Source organism: Myiozetetes cayanensis, unplaced genomic scaffold (assembly GCF_022539395.1).
Source record: "Myiozetetes cayanensis isolate MyiCay16 unplaced genomic scaffold, myiCay2020 scf1, whole genome shotgun sequence".
In the NCBI taxonomy this organism is placed as follows: domain Eukaryota; kingdom Metazoa; phylum Chordata; class Aves; order Passeriformes; family Tyrannidae; genus Myiozetetes; species Myiozetetes cayanensis.
Window position 1 is genome coordinate 31,634,944 of NW_026086604.1, and position 26,433 is coordinate 31,661,376.

The 26,433-nt window shown below is 37.0% G+C and overlaps 1 protein-coding gene across 7 annotated transcripts in view; it reads left to right on the top strand.

Annotated features, from left to right (window-relative positions):
• Positions 1 to 26,433, top strand: part of EYA1 (EYA transcriptional coactivator and phosphatase 1) — a 151,096-nt gene that overhangs the window by 122,481 nt on the left and 2,182 nt on the right. For all 7 annotated transcript variants that reach the window (XM_050322339.1, XM_050322291.1, XM_050322300.1 and 4 more), the window contains 5 exons: positions 15,045 to 15,103; positions 15,302 to 15,462; positions 15,665 to 15,779; positions 16,076 to 16,197; positions 18,471 to 18,571. In XM_050322339.1, the coding sequence (XP_050178296.1) occupies positions 15,045 to 15,103; positions 15,302 to 15,462; positions 15,665 to 15,779; positions 16,076 to 16,197; positions 18,471 to 18,571 (558 nt within the window). The remainder of the gene's footprint in view (positions 1 to 15,044; positions 15,104 to 15,301; positions 15,463 to 15,664; positions 15,780 to 16,075; positions 16,198 to 18,470; positions 18,572 to 26,433) is intronic.

Sequence of the window (26,433 nt, forward strand, 5' to 3'; positions counted from 1 at the left end):
GACCTTGCACTTTATTGAATTTCGTGAAGTTCACACTAGCCCACTCCTCAAGCCTGTCAAGGTCCCTCTGATGGCATCCCATTTGTCAGTGGAATACATGGTAGTCATAGAAGGTTTGTGGTAGGCAGAAATCTAACTTTTACTGGTATTGGACCCATCTCCAAGATGGTATCCTAAAAGAAATTTCTATCAAAATAACAAAACATGTTTTGTTTACGTGTTGTCTCAAATTACGCATTCAAAGGTGTTCCTTCCAGTGACAGAATTAAAGTTCTTGACCCCTTCCCAGGAAATAAAATACCAAATTCTGGCATGCTTTTCACGGTAAAAATTGTGCCTGCCCATTTACAGCTAGGTTCTCTGGAGCCTGAAATATCAAATCAGCTAGTTCAGGAGACAGTGTGTGTGGAAGGACAGCAGTACTGTACCTGGAAGCCATTATAATACTTGCATCAAAGCTGTATATAGGCAGGGTCTGTTACTGGAGTCACAGATCCATCCCAGGTATGGCAGCTTTAGTCGAAACAGAAAACTTAGTGTTGTGCTGCAGAGGAAGGCTCTGAATAGTAACAAGAAGATTGCTGTGTAATGAAGGACATGAGACAGCACTTTGAAAATTCTCTTATGGCCAGTAATGAAACAATACACTTGTTCTAAAAAAACTGACTAAGGCTTGATGGAAATTGGGAGGTGCAAAACTGACTATAAGAAATGTAACAACCTGAGAACTTTGTAGTCAATTCTCATGCTTATACTGTCAATCTGTTAGCAGATTTCAATACACTGGCTTATTGCTGACACATATAAACACCTACCCTTAATGAATTTTTATTTTTGAGAGGTTGCAAAGTTCTTGATGTCTGCCACAGAGCTTTTCTACCAAAGCAGATCGTTCCCTAAGCAAAGATGTGATACATTGTTTGCTGGTTCAGCCTGTTAGATACAAAACTGAGTAATGATGTGATTCATCCCAAAGGCCCCTTAAGTGCCAGAATTATAATTTCAGATTTGATGGGTTCACTTTATTAGTTTAATTATCCCATAAGTCTGAAATAATAGAAGAGTAATGTCAAATAAATAAATGAATAGTTGATACTAATGGTAAAAGCAGTTAATGTAGCTATTAATAAATTTATTGCTTTTCTTTTATTCTTGCATAGAGAGGCTTCTCTTTGGCTTTTAATATTTCATGGAACTGATGTGAACAATTTTTTTTTACATTTTATTTAAATATTATGAATATGATACACTGAACAAAAGCCTATCTACTGCTACAGATGTCAAACCTATAGTTATGGCTCGTTCATAATGCATTCATGAGTTTCCTAAGTATTCCGTTATTAGTTTATAACCTAAAAAGTTTCACAAATTCAAATAACATTCCTGAGCAGTAGATTCTGTGTTTTGGTCTCTGATGAAGTTGACAGATGTGTAAAACCTCATACAGCCAGTCAAGTCCCTGGTGCAGCTGCAAGTGCTGAAGAGTGCAAGTTATTCCAGCTAAGATCAACATTAATTTACACTCAAATACCTTTCCCAGCCCAACCTTTCTATTCACATAATGCAGTTATTTTGTGCTGATTCCACTACTTTGAGGCAAACTATTTTTTTCTCACTGGAGTCTTCTAATATAAAACCCAGAAGATAAACTGAAGAAAGCATTAATAGTCACCTCTAAAGAAGTTCTCTCCTGACTGATGTCGGTACCATTTTAAACTACAGATCTCAGATTTGTATTATTCAGGTTGGTGTTTTGAGTGGATTAGTCTCTGAAAATTATGTACTTAAATTATTTTAAGAAAGCTAGGTGAAACTAAGTTTCATACTCATGTGACATTTTGCAGGATGAAAGCACGTGAGACAATCCTCACATAAGTACAAAGATTTCAAACCACAGCATAAGCATCTTAGCAATATGCGTGGTAGGTAGTTTCTATCAACCTCTTTGTCCTAGACTTAATTTTGGCATGAATTTACAATGTTATTTACAAGATGTCTGATATCTTGAAGGCCATCGTGCAGTTTGTGCTGGTCTGGTTATGTGTGAGTGCTGTGATTGAAGTTTAAATGTTAAGAAAATATGAATACGCATGACTTTTAAACAGATCTGTTTATGCTGGCTTTTGAGGGGTGGGGAGTGGTAGGAATTATATTAAAATGTTGCTACAGGGAGAAAAATTGAGAAATGTCTTTCATTCATTTTCCTTCAAATCATATAAGGGGTACTTGAAGTTGGTTCCCAAAATGTTTGAGTTTCACAGTCTCAGGAGATTTCTACTGTTTCAGTGTGGTTACAATAAGGCCTCTATCTGAATTTCATCCAGTTCAATGGCCTAATGAAACTGTAAAGAAAGGGGGAGAGGATTATTCCCTTTACTCATTGTAGTATCACCTTTATTTTTCTGTGTTTAAAGTAAAAATTGGTTGTTGTTAATAGCACTTGTAAAATTTTTCTTTTGATATGGCCAAGAAACTGGGTGATTCTGTCGTGGATTAAAACTATCCTAAAGTGTGCTATTGAAGCGTGAGGCTTTATGAGGACTTCAAAAAATGTAAACAAAGAGTTTAACAAAAGAAACAGTGAGATATCGAAGGAATGAAGTATTGGGTGGTTTTGGGTTTTTTTTCCAAGATCCTTATCCAGTCAGAACAAGGCAGTCCAGACACTATCTTCAGGTTACCTGTACTATAATGCAGTCAGAAGATGATAGTTCTTATATGTTCACTGACAGCAGAGTACAGACTGCTCGCATAAGTACTGAGCTCAGCTGAAATACTGTCACAAGAAAGATGAGCTTTATCTAAGCAAACGATGCTTTCTAAACTGTAGAAAATCAATCAGCTGAAAGATCTCAGCTTTTTCTTCTGCATATTTGTGTAACTCACATTGCAAATTTAAAATGTGGATGCACAGGGGAATAATGCCTTCCCTAACATCAGTAGGCAAAGGCAAGGGATAGTTGTAGAAGTAGTTAGAACTCGAGTGTTTGTAGGATTTTTTTCTGAAAGTTTTGACTGAAAAGTTTAAAAATACAAGTCAAATATTTCAATTCATTTACTGGAACAAAATGTATGTATTTTTCTTAGGTGTGCATTTACAAGTCCAAAACTCCTGTTACGGCTTTAGTCAAAAGAATTTAGCATAAATCAAGTCATGATTACCTACAAACAAGGGCATACAAACAGAAAAAAAAAGACAGTGAGAACATACACTGACTTTTGTTCTATCACTTTAATAAATTCTAACAGAAATTTGAATATAGGGAACATCTGACTCCCAAACTGTCAAGAGGTCTGACTAACATAACTAATGTATCTTTTTTGAATCTAATCTCCACTAGTTTGGTGTTCAATGCAGCAAATATAATAACTAACAGAAGTGTCTTCCACAAGAAAAAAACATAAAGCAAACAAGGGTTTTTAATTGTTCTATTATATTGTAAATTCATAAATCTTTCTTTACCATAGGAAGGTAGGAAAAACAATAAAGTTTTGTATGACTGTAAATTTTTCATTTCTAATCAAAACCACCCTCAAACATCTATGTAATGTAATATTTCGAGTATTTGAAAAGAGTCAGTAATTTTTAATACTGTATGTTAAGCACAAACACTGAATACTCCCAATTCAGTCTTTTCTAATTATTATTTAAATTTTACTTAAAGGAAGTACTGTGAAAAAATTAATTTTAAAAACTTGCCAACTACAAAAAAGCTTTTACTAAGAAATTAAACAGCAGTGTGGTAATACAACTTTTATATATGAACTACATGTGGTCATACAAAGGGTTAAGCTATGTGATTTCAGGATAAAAGGTTTCCTGAGTTGACTGTTATTCCTATGGTCTGCCAACAACTTTGCAATAAATGGAATGATTTTTATGGGAATGTGGTTATTCACAGCAAGACTACAGTTGGTGTCAGTATGAAAAATTCTTCTTTAGTAGATTCTCTCAGCAGGGATAACAGATCTGAAAGAAAGGCAAAAAGAAGTTACAGAGAACTCTGGCTGGTGTTGGTGACAAATTATGTTTACGAAACGATGGGTTAACTCATTGAAAAAGAAGAAATTAGAACAACCGTAAATCAGAGTCTTGCTCCTCTAAGTGTTGCTATTCCAAAACAAGTTACCTGTGATTGTATTGTTTAATAGCTTATTTTTCTTGTCTATAAAGTGAGTGATACTTCTAGGCTTTCAGTTGTGGGGGTGTAAAATAATGCTTCAGAAATCAGTAAACTTACTGCAAAGTTACACCACAGTCCATGAGAGAACACAAAATATTGGTAGGTATGTATTAAAATAGTTCAGGAGAAAGGAGGGGGGAAAAAATCACTTGATTAGAATATAACATTAATTTATAATTATTTGTTATATTTATAATGTTTATAAATTCTATTATTTCTTAGTATCACTTGTCTATTTTTTACATCTATGTATTTTTTGAAATAATATTATTAGAAGAAAAGTATGATGGAAAATGCATTAAAATATTAATGAACTTTAGTATTAGCAGTTCCTGCATTTACGTTTGGTTTGTGATAAGCTTTCAGAATGTTAAAAAGGCGAAACCATTGATTAAGTCTGCAGCACCACCACTAGGGCTGATATAATTTTCTATTCAAAATTAGGATTAAAGTTACATAGAATTTCATAATTCTCTTCCAGCCATACAGCAACTTCATGCATTTTAATTACTTGGTCTATTCATAAGTTAAGTTCCTGGAATACAGAGGAGTTTGTTACTATTTGGGTTGTTTGGTTATTTAAAAGAAATAGGTAGCAGCTGTTTAAGAAGTAAACATGGCAGCTTTGAGTGCTTCCTGCTCTTTGTTTTCCTCATGGACAATTACCCCAGTTCTGTTTAAAACATTTCATTTGTGAACTTGTCTCAGAGCATTGCAAAACTTCGGGTTTTTTCATTATGGCATGAATTTCCTTTGTTTTACTGGAATGATGTGCGAGCAAGAAAGAAAATCAACCTAGATGTGTTACTGTCAGGAAAAAAAAAAAAAGAAAGAAAAAAACAATCCAGTATGGAGCAACAGTGTTTTTGATAGGTGGAGGCTAACCACTCTTGAGATAAAGGGATAGGTTTAGTGACCTAAAAGTAAATATTGACTATGATGATGCCAAAGAAAATAAATTTTGTAGAAAATTACATTTCACATTCTCTCAGAAAACCTAAAACCAGCATGTGCATTCTTTAATATTCTAAGAAATGTTTCTTCAATAGAAATATTTTAAAAGAATCTGTGAAAGAAAAGCTTTTTGTTTGAAACGAGTGTGATGTGATAGTTAAAGATGCAGCTGAAAGCAGAATCCGCTCTTGGTGATTGTTGAATGTAGTCATTCTTAATGGTCATGTTAATTTCTATTGCCGGTAATACAAAGAGAATCTCTAATACAAAGAGTCCAGTTTTTCACAAAGTGGTGGATTTTGCCAGATGACCTTCATTTAACAATGAACAATGGACAGAAGTTCACATACAGACCACTAGGTCTGGTTCTACTGCTGTGAGAAATAGCTGTTTCCTTGAGGCAAGTGTGTGATTTTGGCAGAGTTGGTCTGATTTGGCTGTGATTGGAGGATGGATCTTGGAGAGTCTTAGCAAACCTTTGGCCAAAGGTTAGCTAGGTGCTGAACAAGAAACACCTGTAGTTACTTCTTCAGGAAAAAACAAACCACCTAATGCAGAAAGTACTGCAAAACATAGTGAAAATATATTTCTGGGACATCGGACTCAAAAAAATAAGTTATTACAGGAAAGGCTGTTGAATAAGGCTTATTCCTGGTGAGAAACAAGGGGTGGTTTCAGGGATAGGAAAGCTTCAGACAGAGCTGACTGAATTATTTCCCTCCTAACCCCAAATACCATAGGCACGGCAGCTGAATAATTCTTTGGTCACCCAGAGTGGAATCATCAAGCCTCTACAGAGAAATATCTATTCAAAAATTACTTTTTTCATTTGGTTGAAAGAAGAGTTCACCTCCTCCCAGTATTTGTGATGTCTGTAATAGGAACCTCCTGACCAGACAGTGGTTAGGGATTCTCTTCTTTATGAGAAGCCTGTGATTCAACTTCTGGTAGTTCTTCAGCAGCAGAGAGTTCTGGGAAAGCCAAATGTGATTATTCCAAAAGCTTCAGTAGAGCTTTTTTTAACAGCATTAGATTTATTTTTAGAGATATAAACCTAATTTTTAATTTACTATAAGTTCTATGAAAAGTAGGCAGTTCCGTTTCTAATTAACCCATCAACAATTGTGGATTCCCAGCAGGCATCACAGTAGTTCCCTTTGCACATTCAGATAGAGACACCAAGCCCATCTATTTGCATTCAATTTTCCACAGTAGCAATCCAGGAACGGCTCAGTTTCAGTGAAGGAAGGAAGGAAGGATAGAGAGGAAAGGAAATGCAAATCATGGTATGGAATTTTCCCTAATATGTGTGTGAAGGAATGACTGGAAAATAGTTTCTCATCTATGTAATACAGCAACCATGGGTTACTTGCAGTAAGTTCATGAAATTCCACTTCATGGATGTGGGACTAAATTACTTCATACATGGATCTGTAGGTAAATGAACAGAAATGCAAAACAAAGTCTTCATTCATAGGCAGAACTGTGGCTTTGCTGGTGTGTGCAAAACACAGCTGAAGACTTCAACCCATCCAAAATTCATGATGCCTGGCTGTTGTGGAATGTGCTGCTGTAGTTCACGAGTGTTAGAGCTATGAAGAATAACAAATACCTCCTTTGCTTACTTGAGAAGATCATTCCTATAGGCTTATGCAACTTATTAACCACTTAACTTCTTTCAAATGGCCAACAATAAGTACCTTCATCCTAGTGCCACTGAAAACAGAGCCTATATGATTTCCTTTCTTGAGAGAATCAGATGGAGTGTTCTTCGCACATTTACAGCTGAGCTGAAATACACAGGAGCCTACCAAGCTTGTAGCATCACTTTATCACTTTATTTACCTTTCTGTTGCTTCTCCCTGAGTTACCTGCTGGGGTTAAGCCATGACAGGCTGTAAGGTGGTACAAAAACTCTTGCCTCTCTAACTGGCACTCCTAGAGCTCTGACAAAGCATAGCTGTCCTCTGCTCCAGCTGGGCCAAGGAAGCAGTGCCTTAGCTCACTCCCTGCATCTGCTACTGAGCAGCAGCTTAGGGGTCAACCTCTGCCCCACAACATGAAGGGTGGGAAAGAAAAGGAAGGAGTAAATTCAAAGTATTGTGTAAAGGTCTTCAGGCTGCACATAGGAGCAAATGTTTTTGCTGTTTGTAGTGGCAAGGTTAGCAGAGAGAATTTTAAACCCGGTCCTTTTCCCATTAGCAGACAATTACAAAGGTGGGAGACTTGCTCACCCAAAACATTGTAGTTTCCTTTTAAACACATGCATTTAGGAGATCACCAAGAGCACCAAGGCACTTCAAATTTAAATTGATTGACACTGTGGGACTGAAAGAGAGAGATTACGTCTCCTTGTGAAAATTTCATTATCCTCTCATTTCCTGAGAAATTAGAAATTATATTAAGGCTTTTATGGAAAACAACATTCTTTTCATAAGTTTAATTTTTAAATTGTTTAAAATTGAAATATATTTTTAAAATATTTAGTATATAGTTTAAACAAAGTGTGTATGTCCTAAAAGTGTACTTTTAAGTTATATTTGGGAATAGTTCATTACACTCTCATGAGATTCATGGTGGGTTTTTTTTACTTCCTAAAACTCCATCGTACTTTATCTTCACTGGCTTTCATTAATCATAGGATTTTTTTTCTCCTTACAAAAGTATCTATTTGCAGATAACAGGAATCGTCATAAAAGAAGTATTTACAATCTGAAGTGCTGAACTTTTAAAATACAGTGGATTTGACACTTTAAACTTAGCATTGTTTTTTCCAGGAGTGACATAGACTCTTCAAATGGATAAACTTGAGTTTTATTTAGCCATTTCTATCTGTTGGTACAATTCTTTCTCTGACACCCCTCTCTTCCTTTCTCTTTCCCCGCAAAATGTACAAAAATAGAAAAACAAATTATTTTGTCAAAGTTGTAATAAGAACTGACTGTAAGAGAGGCACTCTAAAACACTTCTCTTAGTAAGGTGATACATTACAGAAATAGAATAGTTTTACTTTTTATCCTGTCTGAACTGGAATGTAAGGAGTGCATTTGGAATGATAGGGAGTATTTCTGAACGGGAACCTGAACAACAAATTTACACCCTAAAGCAAGCAAGAAATCTCTAAGGTTTGAAGGACTGCACTTATTGTGATTGTCCTGAACTCTGTTGACCCTCTGGTAGAGGTATGAGCTTACTTTTTGATCTTCATTTTCAATAGAAAGGTTTCAGTGTATTGAGTAATATGTACAGAGACAATATCAGTTCATGAAATATCTGTCTCATGACACTTATAAAGCAAAGGAAAGTAGTAAAATAGTTTTCTTTTGCTGTGAGAATGTAACTGGCACAATACAGTTGCTCATTAGATACTTCTTTAGGTCATGTTTTATTTTAAATTGGATTCTTCCAGTTACAAGGTGAAGTTGAAATGAAAATGTAAACCTTGGTTTTAACATAGCTACTTCAATAAACACAAGTTGCAGAATAAGATCTGTATTTATTTTGGAACAAACATTGTTTACTTTAGGAGTATCACATTTAATCCAAATGCATTTGTTGATATGAGCAAGCAAAATAGGATTTTAATCACTTTTTCTATTACAAAAGAATGGCATCCATTGTGCATTATGAAAAGGTTACATGCTTGGCACAGGAAAGCGCTCAAAAGTCATTGGCTGTGAAAAAAGTTTGTTAAATAATTTCAGTTCTTAGTCCTCAATGTTTATAGTAGATAATAATTTATATAGATGATAAGCTGTTTTGTTTGTTTATTTTGATGGGCTATTTTAAGAGTAAAAGATGGGGTTTGATAGTTGTTTTTATGGTGGTTTTTTGTTATGGGGGTTTTTTTTCACTATAAGCATCTCTTTATAGTCATAAGTTTAAAATGGGAGCATTTTGAAAACCTTCACAGCCCGATTTAATTCCTTGACTGTTCATCCACAAATTGTCAGACAGAATGAAGTGGATTTCAAGAACTCCCTTTGTTCTTAATATCCTGTGCCTGACCTACAGGTAATCTGCACCTTTTTTCTTCAGTGCCAAATAATTGTGGTGGGAAAGAAGAGAAAATGTTAGGGTCACAAAGTGCAGGCTAGACAGAGATGACAGGTCCTGCCAATGGAGTGCCAGTGTTGAGAACCTGCGAACCGCAGTCTCTGCTTTTTCACATGGATTTGCACTGTATGTTAACAGGCACTCTGTGATGATGGGTTAGGAAGTTCAGCACTTCAGCCTTTGTTGCCTCAGCTTGAAAGCAAGTGCACAGGATTTTGTATACTTAACAAGTACAGAAGTACAGTGGAGGAACATGAGACTAAAGTCATGTGTGTGTATATATATATATATGTTGTTCTATGAAATGTCAATTTTCTAGCCTGTAAACATACCAAGGATTTTGTTATCCTTCTAGTAAAGTAAAAGCCAGAGATTTACTTGCCAGGTTTAATGACTGCCGTAAATAGTGTTGGGATCCTTGCATGTTTTCTTCCTAAAATTAGAATAAAGGCTGGTTGAAGCAATCTGCTTTTCATTTTGCTGGAAGGTAGTCACAAGTGTGAGCAAAAAGATGTAGAAAACAACACTTTTGAGGAGTTTTTATATGGTCATTCACAAACCAGCTTTGGAATATGTAATTGTTGCCTGGAAAAAACATTTTCTGGCAATCTGTGAGTCTGTGTTTCACAAAGAAGCACGTTGTGATGGCTAATAGGAGTGATGAGTATTTGTGGAGCAGATAATAATCTGAAATAGAATATATAATTTAAAGAATATATATTGTATTCCTGGAAAAGGCATAAACAGAGGTAGTGCTGTCATAAAAAGCTGCATTAAAAACACAGCAGTGAGCACTTGAGGATTTTTTTTTGGATTTTTTTTTTTTCAGATACATCACATTTATAAAGGATTGCAGCTTTAACTTGTTTTGCTAGATCTGTTCTCACATGTACATGACCAAATTTCTCTACTGTTCAGTAGGGAAAATGAAGCAGTGGATATAATTGTGTAATGACAGATAGGAGAGGAACAGAGAATCCCAGCAATCATTTCCTGTGAGTTGGCCAGGTTCCAGGCTGTCTCAATGGGCACGCTGATGTAAAGGCAAAAGGAAAATAGCTCATTCTGAAGGGTGGTTGTTGGTTGGGGTTTTTTTTCCCTGTCTCATTTTGACTTTGCAGACCAAGGTATTGAAACAATTAGTTGACAACGTGGTGTTAGTTTTCTCACGGTAAATTAAGAAGATTAACCAAATGTGGAAGTGTAGTTTAGCCATAATCAGCAGATTTGAGACTAATACTTCGGCATCCTCTGAGGTTATGTTCATGATATTATTCACATTATTCCTTTATATAATGTGCAAACTTGTCCAGAGTTATCTTGTGCTGTGTTTATTCAAAGACATCATAATTATTAGATTTATTTCTGTTAGTTTTGTAGCACAGAAATGTAGAGGATCACCATGCTAGCCATTGCGTCACTCCACTTGGCATGTAGTATTGGCATAGATAAGAGGAACTCTTGTAACAGTCTTAATCTCTTTTATTATTATTAATTTTCCTACAGTAAATTGAGTACTGAGACATATTTTACATATTTATGGCAGAAATACACAACTTGACGGGTGGTAGTCAAGGAGCAAAGTAATATAAATATTTGCAGAACATTTCTGCCATAACTTAATGCTTTGCATATGAATCTTTATAAGGATCCTAAGTTAGTTTAAAGGAATGATTCCAGAGGACTACATCGGTCCAAGCATTTTAAGAGCTGTGAATGATGATTGTGGAGCATCTCTGGGAGTTTTTGGCTCATCATACAAAAACAGAAGAGAGAAGGAGGAAAAAGTTAACAAATGCTTTGGGAATGGAGCAGGGAGAAGACACAAGCTTTCCATGTACAAGTCATTCATTTTTGATTGTTGTTTTTCTTTGGCTCACTGCATTTCACTGGAGACATTCACTTAGCAACATTTGCAGCAGTTTTAAGTTGCTCCTGCAAGCACAGATCTGCTGCTGCTTCAAGCCCCAAAGCAGAGCTGGTGGAAGGGAATGTAGAAACAAGTCTCAGTTACTCCATGCAACATCTGTGGGTTTAATTGAGCTGCAGGAGGTTCAAGCTAAGCTACCAGTTGAGGCACAGAAAGGTCTGAGGGACATGGACACATGGATGTGTGGCATGCAAGCCAGCTGTGCGAGAGAGCAGCAAAGGACAGCACAGACAGTAACTTCTTAAGCTACTATAGGTAGGTTTGCTAAGCTACACATGCTGACACTCTCATTTTCCCTGAAAGTATTATCCCTAAACTATACCAAGTGCATTTTGCTTTCCAGGGGTTGATCCCAAAGTGCAGAGCTGCATCTCAGCCTGTCTGACTGAAATCCAAATCTTCAGTATAAACATGTCATCACTTGTAATTCCTCCTGAAGATTTCAAACTGGCTACACTGAAGTTGCAAGGTCAACACCTTTAGGAGCAAAACACAGCTAGCTGCCTAATCTTTATACGTAAGCCACAGGATAATTTGCTCCTTACTTGCCAATTCAGCCTATTTTAAAAGAGAATCCCATGATTTTAATTTTCTGCTTTGGAACTGACTGCTAAACTGATTCTGTCATAATAAAATACATCTGCATATATAACAGTGTTTCTACAGGGACTTTCAGTATTAATTTCAGATATCACTTTGCCAGAGAAATTAAGGGGAGAATACTAGTATTGTATTTTCTATGAAAATTTCACAAAAGTGTCAAATACATTTGTAAAATTTTGAAATGGTAAGCCTGCAAACAAACCTTTTTTTTCTCTCTCTTTTTTTCTGAATGGCCATTTAGCTGTAAGTCAGGTCCCATCACAGAAACTTTTCTGAGAAGTACTTGAGGATTTTATGAGTCTTTGTTTATATACCTTTGCAAAAATATACCAATTGGAAGCGCATACTTTATTTGTTGGTCAGTGTTTTACTATATCCCTGATTATGGTGTGAGTTAACTGCTGTTTTTAATTGTTGAATGTGTGGGTGCTTGCTTATAACTAATCAGCGGACTGAGCAGTGTCTCAGGTAGTCTTTGCTCTCAAACAGAATGCTCCACACAAAGCAAGCAGGTGAAAACAAATACAAGGTGCTCTGCCAGAAGGATGGGCCAGATCAATTAATGTGGGGCGGGTAACTGGCGTCTGTGAAGAGTTATTCCTAAATAACTTTCCTGCTAGAAGAGCAATTGCTAATTGAATGTTTTTCCCTTACTATGTTCAGGGGTCGAGAAATGCACCCATCACTCATTAAGCCAAAGTCCAAGTCAGCTAGACAGCGTGAAAAAATACCTGGCACTCAAAGCTCACATTTAGCCTCAAAGCCATGCCCTGCCACTCAAGAGGAACAAAATAGTCGTGCACTGTTTGTGACCTTCCTTTAGTTGTAATGTAGTGTCAATCACATTGCTCTTTAATCCTTTCCAAATTATAACATGTATCTCTCGTGCTTTAATTTTGCTTCATTCCCCACCTGGCTTAACCTTTTTACTTCTTTTATTTCTGACAAAAGAGGACACTATCTCTCCATTATATTCAGTATTTAATCTCGAATTTGTGGTGATCATGACCTTTTCTTTGCTTTTCTTGTTTTTTTGACACTGTTTCTATACCTTTACCCCAGCAATTTTTAGTCTCTGATTTCTTTTCTGGGTTTTTCCGTCCAAAATACTTCTTTCTTTTAAATGCCACGTATTGTATTTCTAATGTATCACTTCGGTTCTCACTTTCTACCTGCCAAGCAGATGGTTAGACAGAAGGGGAGAATGTCTGTCACGTCCCAGGGCTTGTCATGGCCCCAAGACCTCGCACTGCAAATTGAAGGTCCAACCAAGCTCCGGGTTCTCTCTAACTGTGGGATCTAAGATGTAGCAGTCTCATTCTTTCTGCCTCTATCTCTTGCCTGAGAGAGTTCAATTTGGAAGTTTGTTGGAGTTACTCCTTCTTTTATCTGCTCATGTAAGAAGATGAGCTTCTACTCCTTCCTTTAGTTTTGTCATTACTAATAAAATTTGTTCCTTTTTCCCAGATTTCTATTTTGAGTCTTCTTCTCCAGCAGCTTGTTCCGGTTGTCTGTCATAGTTTCCAAGCTGGGGAAGGAGAAGTTGCTGGGAAGTCGAAGAGTAATTAGAATGAGTAAACTAATGAATTCAGGAGGGTGTCCTTTCTTTAGCTTACACTCAGTTCATATTTGAATTGTTAACTTTGTATGCATTTGGATGGACATTTGCTTTCAGTTTTAAACAGAAAAATAATAATAATTTCTGTGAATTTGATAACCTCTTGAAGAAGCTTCTGGCTCTTTTTTTTTTTTTAGCCAAGTTGATTTTCAAAGCCTGGCAACATATGTTCACACTTGCAGTTTCATCTGTGTCTTTGCGGCTAAAACATTTTGTTTGTCTGAGGAGTAAAGTCACTGGATGTTGGTTAAATATGAGCAAATGTAGCGTTGTCTCTCCTGTGCTGGTTGTCACTCCTGCCTCTCTCTCTAGCACAAGCTACTTATGCATAAGATAGGAAACAGTATGCATTACAGTATGAATAAATATATGTTATATACTTATATATAAGTATATAAAGTGCAAAAGACCACACCTTGTTCTTCAAAGCATTTTCAGTTTCTGAGGTATTACTTTATAAAAATCTAGAATCTACAGCCACCATGTGAGGCCAAATAGGCTTCTTCAGCTTTTTTCTTATCTGAGGTTGTTGACCTCAGGAGAGGAGGAGAAGGTTATAGGGTCAAAGTCTTTTCCTCCTTGGAGCTTGCTGCTTGCTGGGAGAGGGTTGGCTGGAAAATAGATGTTTTAGAAAAAGGGTTGAGGGTCATGATTTTAATTCTGTTAGGGAACAGCTGGTTTGAGTTTCTTTCCACTTCTATCTTCCCTCCCTTCCTCACAAATCCATGGAGAGAGAAAAATTTGTTCAGAGGGAAGCAACACAAAAATAAAGGATTGCAGTATTTTCATCTTTAAAAAAGATCATGTTTGTTATAGGACTTCACATTAGGAGAGAGAAAAGGAAATTATTAAAATAATTGAAATCCATTATTGTTACAAGCATTGAAATGATATTGATCTAGAGTGTCAGAGGTTTATTTGTTTTCCTGCCAAAATTTAAAACATTAATAGTAATGTTCTAGTGGCTTGGCTTTTTTGTAGATAAACAATACATATTACCAGTTTTAATTTAGAAAAGGAAAAAGCTAATTTTGAATGTGCTGTGTTAGTTTGCATAAGTTGCTGAAGAAAGATGGTTTGATTTGGCTATTTCTGTTCAGATTTTCTTCATCTTGGCATGCTGCTTTCATGCACTAAGACCAAAGAGAGAGGAGGAAACTCACAACTCTCAAATGAATGGCAAACTAGGAACAGATTTTTCATCTGCGCTCCTCTGAAACACTGGCCTCAGGCTGTGTTGGTGTGTGGCTCAACAGCAATCAGAGGTCATAATTTCATTGGCGGTTAGCATCAGGTTTAATTTTTCTAATATGTTACATTTACCAAAATGTCTGGTTTCAGTTACACTTATGCACTGACTGAATCAGCTTTGAGCAGCATGATGTTTTAAGGTACCTGAAAGGCTACAAGAACGTTTATGGAACACATATGCTAATTGTTTTTAACCACTTTCCTTTCTAAACACAAAAATGTGTTTTTGGAAAGCTATTTAACAGTAGTAGCTAATGACGGTGTGCATTTATTCTAAGAAATGAACACAAGGAATAGGTAAAACAGTTGTTTTAACAAGACTGCCATCTACTGATTTCCACAATTAAAAATGTTCCTGATGAGTAAATTGTTCATAGGGGTTTTTTTATAGCTTTGTTTTCAAGATTTGCAAGACCAAGAAAATTATAAAGTCTTTCTGTCACCTTAGGAATGCGACCAGGTTCACATTGATGACGTGTCCTCAGATGACAACGGTCAAGATTTAAGGTACAAGAGAACTCATTAAGATAAAACGTTGCTTTGCAAATTCCTTCCCGGGAAAAGTGATGGGCTGCTGGAACGCTTTACAGTAGCCTGCTCTCTTTTTACCTTCTCCTTCTTTGCAACCCAGCAAAGTGAGTAGCTGGTGGTTCAATGTAGCCTGTTGCCTTTTATTAATCTAGGGGTTTTCTTGTGTCTGACTAGCACCTATAACTTTGGAACAGACGGCTTTCCTGCCGCTGCCACCAGCGCGAATTTGTGCCTGGCGACAGGGGTGCGCGGAGGAGTGGACTGGATGCGAAAACTGGCCTTCCGCTACAGACGAGTAAAAGAGATATATAACACCTACAAAAATAACGTTGGAGGCAAGTGACTCTAGAGTACCTAACAAATATTGATTAGAAGTAGTAAACGGGAAGAACTGGTTTCTGTTGCCTTTTTTGACATAGTTTAGCGAGCTGTTAATTTTACAGTCTGTAGAAAATTGTCTCTGAGCTCACGAAAGGGAAGGAAAATGACAGAGCATTGCTTAATATCAGTGCAGACATGCCCTTATCTACTCCACAGGTCTTCTTGGTCCAGCAAAAAGAGAGGCTTGGTTACAGCTAAGAGCAGAAATTGAAGCTTTGACAGATTCTTGGTTAACACTTGCACTGAAAGCACTCACCCTCATTCATTCGAGGTGAGTACAAAGAGTACCAAGGAAATTCTAGGGTGTCTGCTGATGATCTAGAAGAGACTGCCTGGTCTGATGGGCAAAATGCTGAACCTGAAGGACCTTGTTCTCATTCCTTGTTTCGATCTGACCATGCCACTCTATCTTACTCTCCTGGGAGGTGGTAAAAAAACCCATTCTTTTTAAGTAACAATAATAATAATAACGAGGGGTTCTGATGGGAGGGTTAAGGTTTTCCTGATGTTGTTTTTTTATGTTTTGGTTTGTTAAAAAAGGATGTTTTTGCGTTTTCTCTTCCATAGGACAAACTGTGTGAACATTCTTGTAACAACTACTCAGCTAATTCCAGCTCTGGCAAAAGTCTTGTTGTATGGACTAGGGGTTGTATTTCCCATAGAGAATATTTACAGTGCAACTAAAATAGGTGAGCTATTTTTATCATGTTATGATACATTTAAAGCCGAAATTCTAAAAAAAAAATAGATTGAGATCTGTGTTTAATTCTGACATGCTTTCTCTGTAGCAAATACAGAGATTAGTAATACTTGATGTCATGAAACACTTCATGCTAGAGCATCCTAAAAGTGCTTTTCAAATGTTTGTCATGATCCAGCACAGAAAGCTTTATACAGTTCTATTAATACTGATGCAACCTCTGTTAGGAAGAAATATAATTGCCTTTTTTCATCATTTCTCAAAACTGTGGGACTGTGTAGCAGTTGAAAAGGCTTTTTAGTAGGCTGTAAGTACAGAACACTGGAGTCTTCCCAGAGTAGGAGAAGAAATTGTGTAAAGGTAAGCCCTGTCTCCATTTGTTTTCGTGGGCTCTGAAGCAAATTTTGGTAAACAATTTACCAGAAGCAAGAATGTTTTGCTGCAGAATGTAATTATTTAAGTTCCCTCATACTGACTGTAATAAACTTCAGACAGGCAAATGTTTATTTCTGTTTTCTGGTTCAGTATAAAAGATGTCATTCTGAGTATGTAGAAGTACATCAGACCAGATGGCAACGATGCTTGTAGTTTTTAATGTGATTATGATATATCTGTTCTGTCTCAGATTTGCTCAAAATTGTGGGCCACAAGAAAACGTTTTTCATATGTTCTTAAGTATCCATAATGCAGGAAGCTCAAATGGCCAAGAAAAAATTGTGGCATATTTTGGTGCGTTTTTTTAAAAAACAAAACAAAATAAAAATTGGTTCAGAGTTTTATGAAGACATTTGAAAGCACTACTATAAAAAATTTAAAATTGTTTGCTGGATATAAAAGTAACAGTGTGATCTTTCAAAACTTTATGGTAAATTAAAACTTCGAATCATAATACTTTAAGTACACATTTTAATTAAAACATTTTAATAAATATTCACTTGTAACTTCATGTGCACAGGACAGAAGGGTATTTTTGGAAAAATGTGTTCAATCACTGTCACAGGAAATCATGAGATTTTTGTAGTATGACACAATTAATAATTTTCAAGTATTGTTTCAACTTCGTGTTGGAGATTTCTTATGCCTGGCACTGCTGTTAAAGGATATCCTTGAGTATTTTGGCCTCTCTGCTGGCCAGAAAACTTCTTTTAATTTCCAAGCTATTTTTTCTTGGGCTTTCATGGTTCTGTAGCTGAAATAACTATTTTTAAAACCCCAATTTTTCCCACCTGTTGCTGCAGACACACAGGTAAGCATGTAGCATGACCAGACTCAAGTGACCTTTCAGAACGGGGACATTTGAGAAAGCTCAGCTGTAAGCATTTATTTTCTTTCTGGCTTCTCAGTACCAGTACCTGAAGCTTTACAATATGGGTAATGGGTATTGAAAAATGGGAAATTAAGGTTAGCTATTAGGAAGAAGTTCTTTACTGCAAGGGTGATAAGATCCTGGAACAGGTTATCTTAGGGACTTTGTGGATGCCTCATGCCTGGAGAGGTGCTCAAGGCCATGTTCAAGGTGATCAAGGTGTTCAAGGCCTTGGACAACCTGGTCTAGTGGGAGATGTCCCTGCCCATGACATTTAGCCAGTGGGACTAGATGATCTTTAAGGTCCCTTCCAAGCCTTAACATTGTATGATTCTGTGCTACTTATGCCTACCACATGTGGACCACTAAGATCGTATCCCTAGGTCTGAGCAGTGAAGGAATGAGTCATATTAATGGATCCCAGTGAAGTATCAAGGATCTTGCCCATGTATTGGATTACAGGCATTTAAATCTAAATCTTTTGGATAGCCTTCTAAGGCGGGATACTACTGTTTTAGGAGCTGTGATTAATCTTGTCATAGGTTTTGGAGAAAAAGCTAGAATCTCTGCTCCGATTCAATCAATTTGCTCGATTCAGGCTACTGGCTGTATACAAATGGTAGAGAATTCTTCTAGTAGGGAAAATCCCCACAAAACCTGTCTCAGATTAGGGAATCAGAAAAGAAAGCTGATATTGCAGACCTCTAGAATGCTACATCTACCATGGCATTTGTGCTGAAGGACCTCATGGTGCAGATTTTTGAGTTTCCTGTCAGCTGCTGTGGCAGGACTAAAGCTGCAATCAGCCTTGATACACTTTCCTGTAGGAGAGGCTCTTCTTTCCCAATAGTTCTACTTGTGTATGTAAAGTGTTGGGGACATCCGGGCTAAAAAGTTATTTATTTGATATTATCCCATCACCACCTACCCTGAATATTCTGATCTTTTTCTTTCAGGAAAGGAAAGCTGTTTTGAGCGAATAATTCAAAGATTTGGAAGGAAAGTAGTGTATGTTGTTATAGGGGATGGTGTCGAAGAAGAACAAGGTGCAAAAAAGGTAATGACCTTTTTTCAGTGCAGGTTGGTTTCAAGAATCTGAAAGCAAAATTGTCTTTTCTTCAACAGGGTACATTGACATTTAGATTTGCTGTTTTGCCTTATGAAATATGTTTTCACCATATCTAGTAGGAAACTGCATAAAACTGTAGATAATGATGTGTCCTGCTGTTCTCCAAAAGATACATGAAGCTAGCTATATACGTTTGATGTATTTCAAAAAGGGGCCAGAAAATGGACCCTGGCTTTTGTGCAAAGAACTAATAGTTCTGTTTTCATTGGCAACCCAAAATACCACATAGGATGTTATGAAAGTAAGCAAAAAATGGCAATTCTTACTGATCAAAGGCAGCTTACTATTTGACTGTATGAAATATGTATATGTTAAACCTTGAAAAGGTATGTAGGACTGGAGTAGGTACACAGAAATTTCCCTTTTCTTGTGTGTCCATAATTTGGATTCTGCTTTGGGACGACTACCTGTGGCTTGGCATACATTCAAAACCTCAGATATCTGTGCAGAGATTACTATGTGACTGTCTTTATTATTTTTTTCTTTCCTCTGGGAAGAAGGGAAAAATTCCCATTTTTTTTTCCCCAGTGGGGATTAAGTTCCATAGAAAGCAACACTTCCCACTAACAAGTAATAGGCATTATTTTTAGCCTTGCTGTTACATGCAAGGGCAGCAGATGCAGACTCTTCACTTGGAGAAATGAAGTATAACATTGGCTGTTTGAATAACAGGAGAAAGAGTAGGAAAATGAGCATTTCGGTTCTTTTTCCCTTTCACAGGTAAATTGCTTTTACACAGCTGCTTTTTCACCAAAAAACTCCCTGTGATACTTCTATGTCTCTTGGAGAAGTGAAACTAATTAGTCCACATGGTGTTTTAACAACCATTGGCTGGTTTTGCCTCATGAAATCTGGGTTTTGTGCCCCTTAAGCCTTGTGGGTAGGTTCCTGGCTCAGCCCACCACTTTGCAGAGCCTCAGTTTCATATATCCCTTTGGCGGACTGGCGGGAACAGTTTTCTCCTTTCTCCTTCAGAAATGCCTTTCATCTTTGCGGAGAAATGTTTTCCCGCTGTAAATGATTACATTTTAAAAGCTGTGTTTAAGATCAGGGGGGAAAAAAACTCCTTCCCTTTGTTCCTTTTCTGTTGCTCGGTGAAGTAGTGTTGTATATGATAATTGCAGGAGTAGTCCTTTCGGTAACATTATCTATTTCAGTGCTTTTTTCAACAGGAAACATGATTCAGAAAAGCATAAGAAAAAGCCTTTCCAGTCACTAAGAGGAGTAGCAGTATAGAAAGTTCCTTTGTGCCATTACTTCTGTGTATTCTTTCTTGGAGGAAGGAATTTTCAGGTTGAAAGCATGTTAGATGCTCTGGATTAAATTATCTGCTGCAGAATGCCAGAGAAGTCAATAAGTAGACCAGCAGCCCTGCCTTTCTGCATAAACTATTAATTTGATAAAGGAAAATGCTTCTGTGATTCTGGTCCTGCCTCTTACTCCACCAAAAAAGAAATCACCATTTCACACTGTGAAAGCAGGATTTGCCTCTTAAGTTTTGGCCCTCGCATCCTGCAAGAGCAGAAACCACCCAGTGCCTTGTGGTACGAGGAGCTACTTTCAACTCAGATGAAGTCCTTTCGGTTATCTACTCCTCAGGTTTTTTTAGAGTTACATGGGAATGCACCCTAATGTGCACTGTGCTTCAGGCTAAAAACATCTGCCCTGTTTAAGGAATAAATGATATCATTATATGAGAAAACAGTAAAAGCCTAGACCTTCTCTGGAGAGTATGCAAATAAAACAAAAGTTTTATGTCTACAAAACCACCCAAAGCACATCAATCCAAAGTGGCATAACAGTCCTGTGATCTACCCCATTATGGTGCTTATCCGCTGAACTTTGGTAGCTGGTTCCCTCCTGCCTTCCTTCCTATTAGCATGTTGCTTTTTGTGGTTGGTATTCTCAGGCCAGGGACAGGTTTTCTGTCACCCCTTTGCACAGCAGTTTGCTGGAGGGGCTTGGCCTGTGGTGAAGCTGTTAGTATGTTTGTTTACACTACTTAGAGAGTAAACAGTACACCCTTCTTTAAAGAGCACTTCTTTGCTTCCATGTAAACTATAATATCTTTTCCAGTCTTTTAAAGCGAGCATATAAATTCAAACCTATTTCATTTGAGAAATTTTTTAAATTCTGAATTCATTTTGTGAAAAAAAAAAGAACTTTCAGGTTAGGAGGTAAGAAAGATAAAGTTTGTTATTAAAAATAATTTACCAATAATTTATCAATTGCTTCATAAAAAAAGATTTGCATTTACAGAAAATTCTGAATCAATACAACAATAGGAAAAATAAAGGGCATATTTAATTTTTTTTATTATTTTCATTTTTATAAAAATTCGGTAAAATAAACTTTTTAGTACTATTTAAAAGATAATTGCTCTTTTGAGAAACATTTTCAGGATAAACTGATTGTTCATAAAATGCCTCTTTTGACTAATGTAAGTAAATACAATACACTGAGAAAACTGCACACTCTTTCATTTCTCGTAACGCTGGTCAAGCCCTGGCATCAACACCTTTGTTTAGCTGCCACTTCCAACAAAATATTTTGTGAGACATTTAAAATTCTAAGGACGCTTATGTTGCAGATTGAGGAATAATCATACCCTTCTGGATCAGTGTAGCAACCAGCCAGCCTGGATGTAACAACAGGGTTCTCGTGGAGGCTGCTGCCTTCGTACCAGCTTCCCCAGGAAAAGAGGGAGAGGAAGGCAGAGAGAAATCAGCATGAGAGCCAAGGGGTGCTCAGGAGCTGCTGGCACCGGTGCAGGTGCCTTGTGAGTCAGAGCCGACTGCAATGACAGAGCTATTTGCAGAAAAAGTTTCTAGGGTTTTCTGCCAGAGACTCCATTGTCTTGGCTTTGCTTTGTTCCGTGTTTTGTTTTTGGAGGGTTTTGTTTGGTTGGGTTTTGTTGTGTTTTGTTCTGTTTGAGCTCATCTTTTGACTCTGCTTTTGGAGACTTGTAAGGGAAATACTCATAAGGCAGAAAAAACCCCCAGCTCCTGAGTTTTTCTACTTAGGAGAATCCTCCAAAGGACTTCAGATTTGTGAGAAGAGACAAAGGAGGAGGCTCTCTGCACTGAGGAGCTGGATTTTACATCAGGTGGTTCGGGAGAGCCTGGGCAAATGGACTTCTCCCTTTGTCTTCAAAATGGTCATGCTACCTCAGAGGGAAATCGTGAGGAAAAATCATAAATCTTCGTGGAGCAATAAATAGAATATAAATGGGTATCCAATATGTCACTGCTTTTAAGCTCACAGTCACACTGTGCTGGTCAGGTTTGGGGTAGGAAATAAAGACAGCCGCTTAGCAAATCTGGCAGGAATACAACAAAAATACTGTGAGAGATGACAAAAACTGATGAGTTTTCTATTCAAATCCATCACAAATCTCAGGAGTAAGGTTTTTGTATAAATATGTATTCATTTAAGGGAAGGAAGATAGTGTGCACTTTTTGGTGTTCTGTCAAAAACTGGATTTGTTTTGTATGTGTATTAATAGAAACACTTCACTTTGTGGAGTAAAATAGCTGTGTTCTTTTATTAGGTATATGCTGGAAAATAATATTACTTGTATTTCAGAAATAAAATAACTTAGTATTCTACACTATTTAATAATTTTATAATTATTAGGTTTGCTAAATTAATAATTTCACTTTTCATACTTTTTACATCAAAACCAAATTCAAACTTTTACCACCATATTTAGTTTCAAAATATCATCAAAATTAAGTAATAAAAAAATTCATAAATGTTTTATTACTATGTATCAGCTACAAAACAATATACCTTTTTTAAAAGACAAAACTTCATGTTTACTTGGAAGATACTGAAGCAGTACATAAAATCATTGTTTTACTATGAGTCTAGATGCATATTCTTCCAATATGCAATATGAAAATGATGTCTTACAGTTTCATTACATACTAAAGCATCCAGTTTCACTCTTTACTAAAGTTAACATTTTTAATCCATTCTCCCACAGCAGCAAATGAGATATTATCAGTTCTCAGTTTGCTTAGAATAGAAGACACATGTTCTACATGACATGTGGGCTAAGTGTTGGCAGAGATGGCTTTTTAGTGGCAGTATTTAGTAAATATATATACAAAGAATCTCTCGCACAGTCATTTGGTAAGAAAAAATATACCTCTGTCTCCTGGGTGTGTTGCCACTTTCAGCAAGGCTGAATAGCTGTGAATAAACAGGGCATGCTAATACAGGAATAATACATACTGTTTTGTGTGATAATTTTTGTTACTTAATGGTTTTCATGTTGTAAAATCATTTATTATCTTAGATAAGCTGAAAATTAGTGTACATGCCTCATGAAAACACGTGTATTTAGGAACATACGTGCACAAGACTCTCAATATACATACACACACAAACATATCAATATATATAAATCTGTATCAGGTTTGTTTTTCCTCCTCGTAGCTATGAAGGCTGTGCTGTAGGGACAGACTGACAGAAATCTGGATTGGCCAGGTTTGGCCATGCAGAGAGTGGCTGTGCACATTCCAGCCCCATGCAGCCACCATGTTCCTGGTGTGCTTTATTCCTTGGGAGTGTGAGGCTGGTCTTTTGGCCTATAGGCAGGAGAACTGAAAATAGTTATAATCCTGAGGTTTACATGATCACTTTTTTTCATAGAACTCCCTAGTATCATTCCACACTTCACTGCTATAACACATGGAGTAAACAGAGGTATACTCCTTTCACAAAAAGACAGAAATAAACCAGAGGACACTAATTGAATTTGAAGTATAGAGATATAGCTAAAATAATGACTACTTGCAGTATTGGTTAAAATCTGACCATCAACAGCTGACCCATAAACAGGGTAATCCAAAACTCGATATTGCACAAGGGCATCTAGTGAGAGTCGCTGTAATTTGATTTAGCAGAAGCTAAACCTTCTGTTAAATCAATCAGAGCCTTTAACTGTTCAAGCTGCCTGGTGTGTGTACGCTCTGTGATGATGAGACTGTTACTAGGGAAGCAGTATAATTCTGGAGCTGCATGAAGTGGGAGCTGGAAACCAAGAATTTATTGCTACAGTTCTCCCTGTTCATTGGTTTGCTGTATGACCTTGGAGAGGGTCCGTGTCATTGACTCTTGGCTTCTGCAGAAACACTAGGCAAAGGCAGGTGTCCACCAAGCTCTTTGCCACACCACATCATAGGTATACTATTTACACCTCCCTGACCCAGTGGTTGAGGCAGAGCTGGTGCCCAGCTGACTGGGAGGAGCAGGGAGCTATGGCTGGTTGTCAGGGAGAGCAGATGGGTCTTTCCTGGACAGGGTTTGTGAGACAAGAGGGAAGGTGCAACCTCACAAGAAAAGGAGGCAGCGTTGCTGAGCAGCGCTGTCAACCCATGTAGTCAGCCGGCAAACACGGCACTGGCCTGCTGCAAGCACAAACCTGTGATCCTTTGTCCTTGATGTAGTACCCCTATGAGAGATTTTAAATTCTACCAAGATCTTGCAGCCTAAGTAAGAGATAAGTGCACAGAAGCTTTTGCAAAGTACAGAGAATGGCATGATTAGTAATCTTTATTTTGTTTTACTCTTGCTGGTTCATTTCCTGAACATGGTGTAAGAAATTAATCTTTAGGAAATGTTTGAGCTGGAAAGAAGCAGTGTTTGGCCTAAAAGAACACTGTCTGTATGATGTAACAAGGAAGACATTGGGATGTGGAGTTGTAACTGAGTGAACAAATTTCATCTATTGCAACAAATTGCAACGGAAACATTGCTGGTGGAGTGTAGAGACATACAGTGGAAGTCTAGATTGAAGATGTAGAAAAAGCAGGTGTCATAGTGTTTAACACTTCCTTCTTAAGGAAAGGATTTATCTGTAAAAGTGTTTTGGTGTCATTTTGTTGCTTAAGATATTTCTTTGCTCTAGAAGCTAGGCCTACTGTGAATATAGGCATTGGTTGATGCATCCATATTACGTCTTCATTCAGATCAGGAGTGTCATATCAAAGCAGACCTTTCAGTCATTCACCCTCACTATGCTTGGATTAATATCATAGACTGGGTTTAGGGGGAAAAAAACCACCAAAACCCAGATTTCTTTTGGATGGAACTCAAGAACAGTGTATTGTCCAGGTGCTCAGCAGATGCTCTCCAACTACTAATGGGCCCTTTTTCTATGATGGCAGACTGGAACTAACCTGAAGTAAATACCCTAAAACATGGGCACTGGGTGCTCAGTGCCACCTCCTTCACTTTCCAGTCCCTCTAATTGTGCAACTGTGCTTGCTAATGCTTGTTCTGCACTGAGTGCACATTTTCCAGATTCCTTACAGTGCTCTCTTTCTGATCATGTATGCTCTTTAGTCTTACTTATTAATATTAATTACGTCAGTATTATCTTCTCTGACTCTTGAAAGAGCAACAGTTGATTGTTCTTTTAACAGTTGCCATTTGACTTCAGAGACTTGACACTACTAAAACAATTATGTTTCTTTTAAAAATCTCTTCTTTATTTTATAAATTCAACCCAGTTAATCATCATTATCTGGACTGAAGCAGCATTCTTCTAAAAATAATTATTTATACACTGACAGGCAGAAGTTCACTGGAACTTAAGACAAATTTGTGATAGGCCCTGTGTTAAGATGTTTGCCTTCTGAGACAGGTTTAAAAATTACAGGACTTGCAGTAAACATGCAGCTGGAAACAGAGAGTTTAACATTGTTTTCAAAATTGTTCTCTAACTTAAAATCTGAGAAGAGCTGAATGAAAAAAAGAAGTCAGTGTAGAAGTGACAAACAGAGGAGATGGACTTTTGCCACTGATTTCACTGGAATTAGGAATTTACTCAGAAGGTGCTGAAGTAGGATGAAGAAAGGCTCTTTGAGAAGTTGTAGATAAAATGCCTGGGAAACTTAGAAGCTATTGTGATAATAAATGGACTGTGGTTTGCCTCCTTAAGATGCCAGGACACAAGCTGACCTAGTGAAAAGGTGAACAAGATCATGTTAGCTTTCAGAATATTGTCGAATTGAAACTATTTTCCCATGGGATTTATCAGATATTTTCCTGACAAAAGCTGATGGTTATCTTTTTTTTTTTTTAATTTATGCAAAAGTTCTTGTTGATGCTATAATCCCTGGTTTAAAGTATAAAGATAGTTCTTACTCAGATTTTTACCCTTCAGGATGAGACAATCTGTGCTTTTTCCTGGTATTTGTGCTTTTGGTTTATTCAGGTTCTTTACAAAAGTATTTGTGCTCCAGACAGATTTTATTACAACTAATAGAAAAAAAATATGTATTTATTTTAATGTCCCATATGGAAAAGGTGTTTTAAGATCAGTGCAAACAGTGAGCAATGTTACACAAACCCCTGGGATGAAATTCTTTTCAAAGTGATGTGAGCAACATGAGTTATTCTGAGTCACCATTTCTCTGTTTTTAATTCACCTGCCAGTGGTAGTTCCACAAGCAGCAAAACCAGTTTGATAGTAAATAATACACTCACTTTCTTTTTTTTTTTTAAATCAAGTTCTGTTCTCTTCTTCAAACTACTCACATACTTCATGTATATGTTGTTTTTCTTATTTTTTTCCTGAAGTAATATTTTCTGCAACATGCTGAAATTTGTTTTTCATATAAAGAGGTTGGAAGCTATTCCCTTCCTTATGATTTCCTGACATGTTTGCTGTAGTTCCTATCATAAATTGATTTATTATTATTAAGAATTTATGCTTAGGGGGTAGGTCCAAGATTTATTATTATTAAGAATTTATGCTTAGGGGGTAGGTTTCTCTC